The sequence below is a fragment of the Ictidomys tridecemlineatus genome, chromosome 4 (genome assembly GCF_052094955.1).
Source record: "Ictidomys tridecemlineatus isolate mIctTri1 chromosome 4, mIctTri1.hap1, whole genome shotgun sequence".
NCBI lineage: Eukaryota > Metazoa > Chordata > Mammalia > Rodentia > Sciuridae > Ictidomys > Ictidomys tridecemlineatus.
The window spans coordinates 53,249,206-53,262,724 of record NC_135480.1 but is presented as its reverse complement, the minus strand read 5'-3'; the positions used below and the strand labels follow the sequence as shown (position 1 = coordinate 53,262,724).

General features: G+C 34.4%; 1 protein-coding gene across 2 annotated transcripts in view; it reads right to left on the bottom strand.

The window, feature by feature from the left end:
- The window catches only part of Stk33 (serine/threonine kinase 33), a 169,907-nt gene that overhangs the window by 55,010 nt on the left and 101,378 nt on the right, over window positions 1–13,519 (bottom strand). For both annotated transcript variants that reach the window (XM_040284801.2, XM_021727408.3), the window contains exons 3-6: window positions 12,875–12,988; window positions 9,350–9,463; window positions 6,556–6,660; window positions 1,582–1,720 (exon numbers count right to left, since the gene is read on the bottom strand). In XM_040284801.2, the coding sequence (XP_040140735.1) occupies window positions 1,582–1,720; window positions 6,556–6,660; window positions 9,350–9,463; window positions 12,875–12,988 (472 nt within the window). The remainder of the gene's footprint in view (window positions 1–1,581; window positions 1,721–6,555; window positions 6,661–9,349; window positions 9,464–12,874; window positions 12,989–13,519) is intronic.

Sequence of the window (13,519 nt, the reverse complement as noted above, 5' to 3'; positions counted from 1 at the left end):
CTTACACAATTTACAGGTTTTTTTTTTTTTTGGAATTTGTATTGTTCTGTTCCTCTGCTTGTCTTTTCTTACATAAATACCACATGGTTTTAATTAATATATCCTTATGGTGTATTTTGATCCCTGGCAGGGCAAGTCTCCCTGCTCCCTCATTGCTGTTCATTGTTATACTATCTATTCTCACCTGTTTTAGAATAATCAAGTTTTAGGAAAATGCTATAAAAATTTGGTTTGGAATTATACTGAAGTTATAGCTTAATATGGGAGGATTGGCATGAGTATAATATTAAGCCTTTGCAAAAACAGTTTCCCCTCTGTCTGGAATGTCCTCCCTTTTTTGTCGAAGTTTGTATTCCTAGATTGAATATTGTTTCCTCTGAATTCTTTTCTGACATTCAAAATCAAATGATATATTAACACTCCTGTGTTTCTTGAACTTCATAGGGTTCTCCACCAGAGAAATTTTCATATTTGATTACAAATTGTTTTTTACGCTCAATCTCTCACTAGCTTGAGTTCCTTGAGGGAAGATGCCTTATCTTTTAATCTGTGTAACTCTAAGATCAGTAACAGTGCAATAGGCGCTCAGGAAAAATCTGCTAAAGGAATCTGAGATCTAGTACCAGCTCTGCCCCACCAAACCATGTCACTGCACCTTTTGGGAACAAAGTTTTTTCTCATCTGAAAGATGAGACAGTTCTAAAGTCATATGATAAGCCAAACTAACCTTGAAGAAAAAAAAAAAGATGCATGAGGCAAAGCAGCAGCAGTAACATCAAAGAACAGAAAAGTCAAAGAATAATTACCATAATCGTTAAATGTGATTTTTAAAGTACTGTGAAACTACTCTATATGATGCCTTAATGGTAGATAAATATCATTATGCATTTGTCAAAACCCACAGAATTTACAACACAAACAGTGAATCCTAATGTAAACTATGTACTTTGGGTGATAGTGATGTGTCAATGTGGGTTCATCAATTTTAATAACTGGACCAGTTTGGTATGGGATTTTGATAGTGGAAAATGCCTTATATATGTGAGTGCAGGGAGTTTAAGGGATATTGCTGGACCTTTTGCTCAATTTTGGTGTGAACCTAGCATTCTAACAATAAATTTGAAAGTACAAAAAAGAAAACCTAGAACATACACATTTTTAATGTTATTAATATATAAATTTTTAGGAAATTTCACCTTTAATATTGTTTTTTCTACTTTGGATATATTGTCTGCTTTTTAAATCACTAAACAGAAATGTTCATAGGACTCGAGGTGCAGCTCAGTGGTAGAGTGCTTGCTTAGCACATGCAAAGCTCTGTGTTTAATCCCCAGCACTATCAAAAAAAAAAAAAAAGCAATGTTCATAACTGCTTCTTTGTCTATGTAAAATGTAATTGTGTATCTGTTTGTTTCTAATTAAAATGTATCTATACATAAAGTGAAAAGGGAAAACTACAAAATAGCAAACAAGTCTTCTATATTACCAAGTGTTATTTATATGACTGTGAATACAATTACCCTTAAACAAAAGTGATATCTGCATTTATGGACTCAATGAGTTGGATGATCCTCTTCTTACCCTTAGTATGAAGGTATGCTATAGCTGATGCAAGACTTTGAATGATCCACCTTGTCTCATTCTCTGAGAAATGCCCTTTCCTATCCAGAACTGCTTTGAGTTCTCCATCCTCACAAAGCTCCATCACAAGGTACATTTTCTGACATTATGTATTTAAAAGAGAGAGCAAGAGAGAGCAAATTATATAGCTGTGTATCTTTAAAATGTTATATATTGTATTACATGATCACAATCTTAATCATCATTAATTCATTCAAAAATAATTTTATCTATTATGTACAGGATACTGAACTGGATACTAGAAGAACATAAGACATAGTTTTTACTCCCAAGAAGTTCCCAATTTAGTTACAATTACAGAATCATTGATAAGTGCTAATGGCCCAAAATGTGATAGGGTTATGGGGGAGGGGCAGTTCTTCTCTGCCCAAAGAACGCTCACAGGAGGGCTGGGGCTGTAGCTCAGTGGCAGAGTACTTGCCTGGTATGTGTGAGACACTGGGTTCAGACCTTAGAACCCCAAAAACCATACCAACAAAAACCAAATAAAATAAAAGCAAGCCGTCCAACTACAACTACAAAAAAAAAAAAAAAAAAAAAGAATGCTCACAGGAGAGACATTAAAGCCAGATCTAGGTGTTTGAACAGGGATTTGTGGGTAGAAAATGTAGGGGAAGATCAGGCAGAGTACACGGTATAAATTTGAAACATCAGCTATTAAAAGAACAACAAATATCTCAGCATTAATAACATTGGAAGCTTGATAGGGTGAGGAGCAAAGAAGTGGTGGGGAAGAAGCTAGAAAGAACAGGTTGGTGCCAGTTGATAAAAAGTCTTGGATATCATCCTCAAGAGTATAGATTTTTTTCCCACATGCAATAAGCCACTGAATATTTTAAGATAGTGTTTTGGAAGAGGGAATGTTATATGATATTATCAATTTTGCATTTCCAAATGAACACTCTAGCAGTAGTGTAACATCAGGGCTCAGCAAAAATTTTCTATACAGGCCAAACCCAGGAGTAAATATTATAGGCTTTGTAAGCCAGTCTCTTTTATAACTACCTGGCTCTGCTGCTGTAGTATGAAAGCAGCCATAAACAATACAGAAACACTCTATTTATGGACTTGGAAATTTGAGTTTCATATAATTTTCACAAGTCATAAGATATTATTCTTTTGCATTTTTTCCAATAATTTTAAAAATGGAGAATACTTAGTTTATAGGCCTTAAGAAAATGGGCAGCAGACCAGTGCTGACTTCTGTTGATAGTGGGCAGGTATGAGGAATAGAATACAAACAAGAAGGAGGAGGAAAAAAAGATTTGAAAAATACCTAGGAGGAAGAAACAGTGGGGCTCAATGACTAATTGGGTGGAGCAGTAAGAAGATACAGATGAAAGGCCTCTACCATATTTGCTGTTTCTTTCTTTCTTTCTTTTTCTTTTTTTTTTTGAGAGAGAGAGGGAGAGAGGGAAAGGGAGAGGGAGAGGGAGAGGAAGAGGGAGAGAGAGAGAGAGAGGGAGAGAGAGAGAGAATTTGTTAATATTTATTTTTTAGTTTTTGGTGGACACAACATCTTTATTTTATTTTTATGTAGTGCTGAGGATCGAACCTAGCGCCCCGCACATGCCAGGCAAGCGTGCTACCGCTTGAGCCACATCCCTAGCCCTGCTGTTTCTTTTAAGGCATATTAATATCTCTTTAGATATTCCAATAGTTAAGTCATCTATTGAGTCAAAATGATTCACAATCAACTAAAATGCAAGTCTTTTTCACATGTATTGCTATGGATAGAGACTACTCTCTGCATCTCCATTCTAACGTCTGCAGCTAGATTTCCGTTGTTCTTAAGATTTGGGGGGGCTGGGGCTGGGGTTGTAGCTCAGTGGTAGAGCACTTACCTGGCAAATATCGGGCACTGGGTTCAATCCTCAGCACCACATAAAAATAAGTAAAATAAAGGCATTGTCCATCTACAACTAAAAAAACTTTTAAAAAAGATTTGGGAGTCTGATTCTGCTCTTATAACCACTGCTAATACAACTTCAGTGTTCAACATAAACATTAAAGCAGGAAGAGAAGGTTAACATCCTTTCTTCCTACAGACACAATCTGATTCACTGAACTTCAGACTGCTTTAGAATAGCAAAAGTTATCTGCAAAGTCTGACACATAAATAAGCTTTTGAACTGGGCCATACTTTCTTCATTGACAGGATCACTGGTTCACAGAGGGAAAGTTGCATTAGTAGGGGTTACAATATTAACTGATGTCAATTTTAAATGCAATTTGATCAAAATTATATCAGTAACATTTATAAAAACAGCTTCTTTTTATAATCATTAGAAACAATTGGGTAGATCTAGAGAATGTTTAGATTCATGATAAACTAGCATATGCAGACTGGATGATCAGTAGTAAAGAAATGGGAACCATTTCTTTAAAAAGGCTTCAGTGGAAAGTCTAAACATTTGTGAGTATTTACAAGTTAGGGGGAGGCAGATTTGACCTAAAAACAAACAAAAATGTGATACCAGGCAGCATAAAAAAGCAATCTCTGGGAGAAAGGAAACACAAGAGGCAAGCCCCATGATTATCCTTGCTTCCTGACTGGAGAATTTCCAGACTACAGGCAAGGAGAGAGAAATCAAGCAGGGGCCAGCAGCCTCCATGGATCAAAGAGGTGGAGCTGGGAATTCATAGGAAAAGTATAACAGAAGGAGAAAGCTATACAGACAGAAAGCTCCAGAGATTTGCCTCCTCAATTCTTCAGCATATGATTAGAGTACTAATCAGCACATGATTCATTCCCAAAACTGGGAAAATAAACATGCAAAAGGAGCTGAGGGAACAATCACTTGAGCTTACACATGGCCAGGAACAGTTTGTGTTCCAATTAACTACTAGATAGAGCAGAGGGGTTTGAAGGGAAGAAAGGGAGCATGGGGTTAGAAATGATGGAGGAATGTGATGGTCATTATTATCCAAAGTATGTGTATAAAGACATAAATTGGTATGAATATACTTTGTATACAATTAGAGATGTGAAAAATCGTGCTATATATGTGTAGTAAGAATTGTAATGCATTCTGCTGTCATGTATAAATAAAAAGAAAAGAAAAATATCATAATTCATGGGACATTGAATAGAGTGTATATACTCAGAAGGCTTGAACCTTGGTAGTAGGGAAAATGAGTCCTGGACTAAGGGCTGCTCTGGTGCCACCTAACAAAGATTAAAGCAAGATTCAAAAGTATCAAACTATTTCCAAGTGACTTAACTATATGCTAGATTAAAGGTCAAGAACAGTTTTAAGAATACAAAAATATCTGGTACAGGTACCAATTTTTAATAAAACTTCTGAAGCTCAAGAGATAAAACCAAGAATCAATAAGTGGAATGGCATCAAATTAAAAAGCTTCTACAAAGAGATGGTAACAAGAGCATGAAAAGAGAGCATACAGAATGGGAGAAAAATTTTTCTAGTTACTCTTCCAACTGGGGATTAATATTCAGAATATTAAAGAATTCAAAATAACTTAACTTCAAAAAACCCAAATAACCCAATCAATAAATGGACAAATATTATCAACACATTTCTCTAAAAAATAAATATAGATGGCCAATAAATATATGAAAAAATATTCAACATCCCTATCAATAAGGGAAATGCAAATTAAAACTACACTTGAGGATTCATCTGACTCCAGTTAGAATGGCAGCCATCAAGAATACCAAGAATACAAAGGGGAATGAAGGGAAGGGAGGTGAGATGGGATAGGGAAAGACAGTGGAATGAATCTGACCTAAATTTTCTATGTACATATATAAATATGCCTCAGTGAATCTCATCATGTACATCTAAAATACACTAATAAAAAACCCTATAAGTAAATAGCAGAAAGATTGGTAGAGTAGAGGGAAGGTAACAGGGGAAGAGAAAGGGGTAGTACTGAGGAATAAATTAGAACAAATTACATCCTATGCTTTTATAATTATGTCAAAATGAATCCTATTGTGATGCATAACTAAAAAGAACCAATAAAAAGAATATAAATAATAATACATGGTGAAAATAATGGGGAAAGGTATACTTATATATATTTAGTAGGATGGCAAATTAGTACAACCACTTTGGAAATCACTATGGAGATTCCTCAAAAAGACTAGAAATGAAACCACCATATGACCCAGCTATCCCATTCCTTGTGATTTATCCAAAAGAACTAAAATCAACATACTATAGTGATACATGTACATCAGTGCTTATAGCAGTGCAGTTCACAATAGCCAAGTTATAGAATAACTAGTAAGTGGTAGAATCAGGATTCAAATGCACAGGAAATCTGATCTTGGAATCTACATAATTAACCACTATATCATAGTACTTCCAAGCTGAGAAACACCAAAGTCCACAAGCACTAAAAAAATCTAGAGGCAAAATTGAAAATAAGCAAGGCTTCTGAACAACTCTAAGTGAAAATTACAGGCATTTAAATAGAAAAATGATAACATTTAGGAAAGAAAAAAACACATTGGAATGATACAGATGATGAAATGTTTTATACATAATATCAAATATACTATGCCAAGCTGATTATAAAGCTAATTTTTCAAAATTATGACAGTATTCCAAGAAACTCTAATGGAGAGACTAAAAACCAAAGCTAAAGGAATGCCATCTCTAAGGAAGCTCTAATCACTAACTGGTTGAGTATGAAGTTGTAATTTTAAACATTTGTTTCCACCATGCCACCCAGAACACATTACTAAAGACATCCATCAATCATCAGACACCTAATTATACAATCAATAATAAAAGTCCTCCAGAATATTCTCATCAATCTCCAATGTCAGGCTCATGCCAAGGACATGAACAACCGTGCCCCAAAGGAATTACTGCAGAATGAAATGATATTCATTTTGCAATAGTAACAACTTTCAAAACATAGTATCCGATAGAACTTTACCTTAGGTGTCTCAAATACTTGTTCCAAATGTATGATGTGTTTATGATTTACACTTTTTAGGATATTCACCTCCCGTTCAAGTAACTTCACAGCAGAGCTTCCAGCCTTAATCAATGAAAAAACACAGATTTCACATTTGAATGTCACTCTCACATTCCTCGATATAAAATTGCTTTTTGCTTTTATCTATATTACCTGAGAAATTTCCTTTTTAAATGATATCATTTAGTTTATCCCATGATCAGACTAAATTATGCACTTCTTTCCTTCATGCAATTTCAGATTATATTTAGTTTGGCCTCAAACTATATCTATCTCTTAAACTGTTTCTGTAAATTAGCTACAAGATGGCATCTGTCCCCTCACAAAATTATTCTAATTTTTAGCATGCTTTTTGATATTTCCCTCAAAATCATATTGACCTTTTGATGTTAACATAATAAAAACAAATTTTTCTAGGGACACAAATTGGAGATGTTTTTATAATAAAATGTTTTTCTTTTGTTGCTGTTTTGTTTTTATTTAACTTATGTATATCAAAGGAAATACAAACATTTCCTGGACACCTGGTGTCCCACCTACTTGGGAGGCTGAGGCAGGAGGATTGCAAGTTTGAGACCAGTTTGGGCAACTTAGTGATATCCTGTCTCAAAATTTAAAAAATAAAATGGGCTGGGGGTATAGTTCAGTGGTAGAACACCTCTAGAACCAATCCCTAGTACCCAAAGATAAAGAAAAAATACATAGGCAGTGAGATTCTGCATTCAACCCTGGATTATGTTTCTTCCTGATCCCCTGATTAACCTAAAGAGGCAGAAACTACCTTGCTTTCAGATCAACCTAACCCCTACTTTATCTCCTAACAGCTAACATTTACCATGGCTGGTAGCAAAGGTAAAGGCAGGACCACTCCAGGGAGCATAAGGACTTCATTTAGCATGTAGGTAACTATGTACAATGTCATCTAAGAAACTCTAGAGAAGTTTTCTCTACCCTCACACCACCACCCCACCCCAAATCATCAACCCTACTGATAATTTCCATTATTTGAGGATAAGTACTATCTTCCTTTATGAGTCCTATTTCCACATAAAAATGTCTTTGAAAGGACAAATTTTAAAATGTCCTTGACAGGGATAATAAAGGACTTACTCCTTCACTTACCACCCAACCCCACATTGGAAAGGTACATAAATAATTCTGAAAGGAAAGTGACTTATCACAAAGCTCACATCATCCAGTTAAAATTTTTATCTAGAGTTATTCTTGCTTTCACTCAACTTCATTTTTCAATCTGCACCATCATGGGATCACTAGGATACTGACACTCCCCCTACCATGTATAACCCACCCATATAGGATGAAAACACATTTTAAGATTAACCTAGAAGATCAAGAAAAATAGTGACTATAAAGGAGTGAATTCTTGTCTAGACTAGATTTGGAAAGTTAACATAATTTCTCCTAATAGCCATCTTAGTTCTGTTCCTTTCTCTCTACCCAAATATCTTGACCTGTCCATAATGCAATAATTTTGTTCAATTGTATATTATAATTTTAACCTATATAATTTTATTGTAATATCAGAGTTTCCCATAAACTCTCAACATCAATATGTATGTGAAAGAGTAATTCCTAAAGTTGCAAGTAAGTATCTTGTCTATATAGCCCTAAAACTGGATCCCTAACCTACCTGAAACCAAAATAAAGGTGGAAAGGATACCCAGGGTAGCATTGTGGGTTGCTTCCTAGAACCTTAAAGAATTCTAAAGATCTCTAGAAAGACTCTTAATTGCTTTATTAATCTTATTAAGATTTGATATGTGCCAGGTGCGGTGGCACACATCTGTAATCCCAGTGGCTCCGAAGGCTGAGGCAGGAGGATTGCTGGTTCAAAGACAGCCTCAGCATTGGCAAAGTGCTAAGCAACTCAGTGAGACCCTGTCTCTAAATAAAATATAAAATAGGGCTGGAGATGTAGCTCAGTGGTTGAGTGCCCCTGAATTCAATCCCCTGTGCCCCCCCCCAAAAGATTGATCTGTTACCTTATTGAACATTAGGGAGAAATTTGCTACAGTTTATTTTTAAAGAATATATTCAAAACTTACTGTTTAATTTTATAAAAGTAATATTTATCATTACAGATTCAAGGAGAAAACACTATAATGTTGTGATTTTTTTTCCAGGCATAGAAATTTTTTACAGTTGATAAAAATGATCTGGTATAAAGTATATTAGACTCTAATTCAAAGAGAAGCCCATTTGTTCACTCCAAGAGTGAATGTAATGAGAAATATAATGAGTACAAGTGACAATGTATTAGACAATTGTGAGACAAAGTGGTTCAAACTGAAAGAGCAGATAGGATGAATAAACAAAATTCTTTAGCTAACAATGAGGAATCAAATGGAAGGATAGGTGAAAAGTATAACAAAACCCCACAGGGGACAATCAGGACTTACTTATAGCTAAGATGTCTCCAGCCCACAGCCCTGTGCCTATCCTAATGAACACCAGCCCTTACCTTCAACTCATTCTGGTAAAAATTTACCTATTTGGTTATATTGATTGTGTTATCCTTTCATTTGCTTTTTCCAAATAGCACTTGTCTACTTGAGCTCAAGTACTAGTCCCTTCCCAGGAAGCAAGAGAAATGCCCACACTTCTCCAGTAGATCAGCTCAGGCCCTGGCCCTCAGGCTCAGACACAGCTTGTATTAGTGTGAAAAATTGCACTGCCCACATCAACCCACACCACACTGTGTCCTCAATGGGATTCTGCTAACAAGCCCTACCTTTTCTTTATTCACTGTTTTAATTGCCCACTTAGTTTCTGTTTCCTTGTCTGTAGCTTCAACGACCAGTCCAAAGCTCCCTTGTCCCAATATTCTTCCAAAGGTATAGAAATCCTGGAGACAAAATAAGAATTCTTTTGTCTTTCTCTGCCATTCATCGGGTATTAAAAATGAGCACATAATACTGAGAGGTATCTGCTCAAGGGAAGAGAGATTCTGTTACAGGATAAAATCAAAGAGATGACGCTACTTATTTGCTTCAGTATTCACAAAAAATCTTAACTAACAAAAAATAAGTTTTGATGAATTTTATTAACTATCCCCTTTGGAGGGAAACTATAAAATTCCAAATGGTGAAATACGGAAAAACTCAAAAGTGTAAAATGAGTCCCTTTCAAACTATAATATTAATGAAATATCTTTATAAATATTAATAAAATATCTTCAGAAGAAAAAAGAAATGGAATGGTAATATACACACACATTTGCATACATATATATAAATACAATTTATACAGTCACCAAAAAAATTATTCCAAAACTCAGAGTTATACTACAAAATCAATATATACACCCATTGAACAATTGCTTTATTGTTTACAATTAATGTTTTCTCTTTTTCATTATCTCTATTAGTTATTACTCTTATTTTTTTCTCATTTTGTTTTAGAAAAAGCAATATATGACAGAAATTTGAATAAAAATTAGCACTGAGGAGAGGAATAGCTGGGTCAAATGGTGGTTCCATTCCCAGTTTTCCAAGGAATCTCCATACTGCTTTCCATATTGGCTACACCAATTTGCAGTCCCACCAGCAATGTACGAGTGTGCCTTTTTCCCCACACAATTCACAATAGACTGTGGAACCAACCTAGATGCCCTTCAGTAGATGAATGAATTTTTAAAATGTGGCATACATACACAATAAAATATTACTCAGCAATAACAGAGAGTAAAATCATGGCATTTGCAGGTTAATGGATGGAGATGGAGAGGATAATAAATACTAAGTGAAGTTAACCAATCCCCAAACAACAAATGCCAAATGTTTTATCTGATATAAAGAGTCTAACTTATAGTGGGGTAGGGAGGGGGGCATGGGAGGAATAGACAAACTCTAGATAGGGAAGAGGTTTGGGAGGGGAAAGGAGGGGGCAGAGGGTTAGCAATGATAGTGGAATGTGGTGGACATCATTGGTGTGAACATACTCTATATACAAACAGAGATATGAAAAATTGTGCTCTGTATGTGTAATAAGAATTGTAATGCATTCCACTGTCATGTAGTTACAAAATAAAATTTAAAAAATTAGCACTGAGAAGAAAATGAACACATCCACAATTCCACCATCCAGACCAAGACTCTTTCTGCTTATCATTTAACAGCTAAATTAACTGCTCCTATTCCCCACTGCTTACACTCCTTTCTTACTTTTCTACAAGAAATGTCCAATGACTTAATTCCTTCTCAGAAGGCTTTCCTTCCTAACTCTGCACAACGATGACTGTTACTTTATTTATACTCCCTTCAACATGTTTATATTAGTCTTCAAAAACTATTATTACTATCATGCTTGTTTTGGCTTTTGTTTTGTTCCAAGACAGAATAGAAACTCCTTAAAGAGCTATTTCTGTTGTATCCATTAAAAGACCTAGTTCCTCCCTCTTCCCCAATACCACATAATAGTGTAGTAGTGAGAATCAAAGTCAGAAAACTCAGATGATTAATCAGAAAATAGGACAAAGTATAATTTTATTTTTTATTATATTTACATATAACTCCCACATATATAGTATGTAAAGTGAATTAAATCTCAATTAATATAGTCATTTACCCTTTTTTCCACAGAATAATCTCTTCATAACTATGTCCCAAATTTCTCTTGTCCTTTAAAACAAAACCAACCTTAATTTTCCTCTTTAAATATACAGAACCACATTCTAAATACAGTATTTTAGTACTGATTAAGTTGGATTTTTTAAAAATGAGGAGTGCACAGTGTTTTATAACTTATAGTTTTCTTCAACTAACTGCTCTGATAGTGTTATATACTAGTTAAAAAAAGGAGAAAATGATTTCTTGTCTCTAATAATTTTAAGAGGATGCTGTTAAAATGATAATTCAAATATATTTTTATTGACACAGAGGAAGTTGATGATATAGCAGAATGTGAAAACCATGTACTTACAATCCCTTTAAAACACGTGGGTATGATAAGGCACTTACATTGGTGTGTGGACAGATGTCATCTAAATATTAAGAGTGGTTATAGGTAGTAGACTTGCAGATGATTGTAACTTCATTCTTTATACTCTTTGAAATGATAAAAATATTTATAGTGAGTTTGTCCATGCTATGGGGGAAAGAAGTTTGAATTTCAACTATACAAATTAAAATTATTTCTTTAAAATGTACATATACTTGAAATATTTCTTAATTTAAAACAGACTTTTTGAAGAAAAATAGAGTATAACTGGTACATAAATAGAAAAAAACTGAAGATAATAGATTGGCTAAAACTGTGTGATGATTTTTATTTTCTTCACTTTTTATCTGCATGTTCATGATCTTTTACAGTGAACACATTTTGCTTTTTGAAAAGCTCTTATAGCTAAATTTGTGGACTTTGTAAAGTGCAGAACTTTTATTTAAAGGAAGAATGTTTAAACTTTTCATGTCAACGTTTCCTAGGAAGTTTTCCTGATCACTCCAGATAAATTGCCAAATATCTCCTAACACAATTTTAAAAAACTACTTAACATGAATGAAAATTCTTCTTGTAATTATTTTTATTATAGTTTCTTCAATCTCGTATTAAAGGGACACAATTTAATTTTTAATGGTTCTAATATTTAATTCATATTCTTATATAATAATCAAAATCCTTGAAGAATAATACTGCTATTGATCCAATCTGGAAAAGATAGAAAGATTACAAGGGAAACTGTGGCCTCCCTATCAATCACCAAGGAGATGAACAGCTAAAGTATCAAAAGTCATGTGGCTTCTACATCTTCAAGGAGTCCACATATGCACTGTACTTTGAGGGACAGCCAACATTACACCAAAATGTTCTCCTTTTTTCTAGTAAAAATGCCCTCTTCTTTATTGAAGTCCATTTCATCCTCTATGAGCAAGAAATTTAGCCTGCACTTTCTTGAGTAAACACTTTTAAGTGGGTTACAGTGTACACACCTGTGATCCCAGCAGCTCAGAAGGCTGAGGAAGGAGGATCGCAAATTCAAAGCCAGCCTCAGCAATGGCAAGATGCTAAGCAACTCAGTGAGACCCTATCTCTAAATAAAATACAAAATAGGGCTGGGGATGTGGCTCAGTAGTTGAGTGACCCTGATTTTAATCCTTGAAAAACTTTGACATACTTGAAAATGGGAATTTTCCTCCTTACTTTACTTCTTTTCCTTAAAAGCTGATTTTGAAATCTTTTTTTTTTTTTTTTTGCCACTAATCACTGACTTAGAAGCAACCTGCAAGTCCCTAGAAGCTTCAGCTTGTTTCCTGTATACCTCAATAGAAGATCCATCCTCCATCCTTATGTGAGGAACTTTTCCTTCTGAAATGTTGCACCGACTCCACTGTTGTTGACATGGTTTTCTTTCTACATTTGAGGTTCTGGAGGTCTAGAACCAAAAAGGAATTTTGAAAAATAACTTTAAGATACAATATTCTTGTTGGTAACGAACTCTAATTTAAATAATCCAATATTCTCTGAATTAAGATAACATAGTAATAACTCACTCAGAGACGCCTACATGGCCATAACTATATAATTCAAGTAGTAAATAGTAGTTGATGGGGAAAATGTGAAACAGGTTCAATTTGGGGGAGTGAGAACATGACTTTTCTTAAACTTAACTGCTTTCTGTCTCAAAAATTGTACTAAATCAACTATACTCTTCTATACTACCTCTTCTTTATGTGGATAAATATAAATAAATCAGTTCAACTGGGTATCTATAGATTGTTTGTAACTAATGCAAACTGATTTTGTAAAGTATATTTGAAATTCCAGTTAGAAAACCAGAAATTTCCTTAAATAATAAACCATAATCACACTTTATTTAAACACAGACATAAGTCTCATTCTGCATCAGTGGAAGAAAATGCTCAAAAATTCAGATTTGATTCAATTTGAAAAATCAATCCTTATA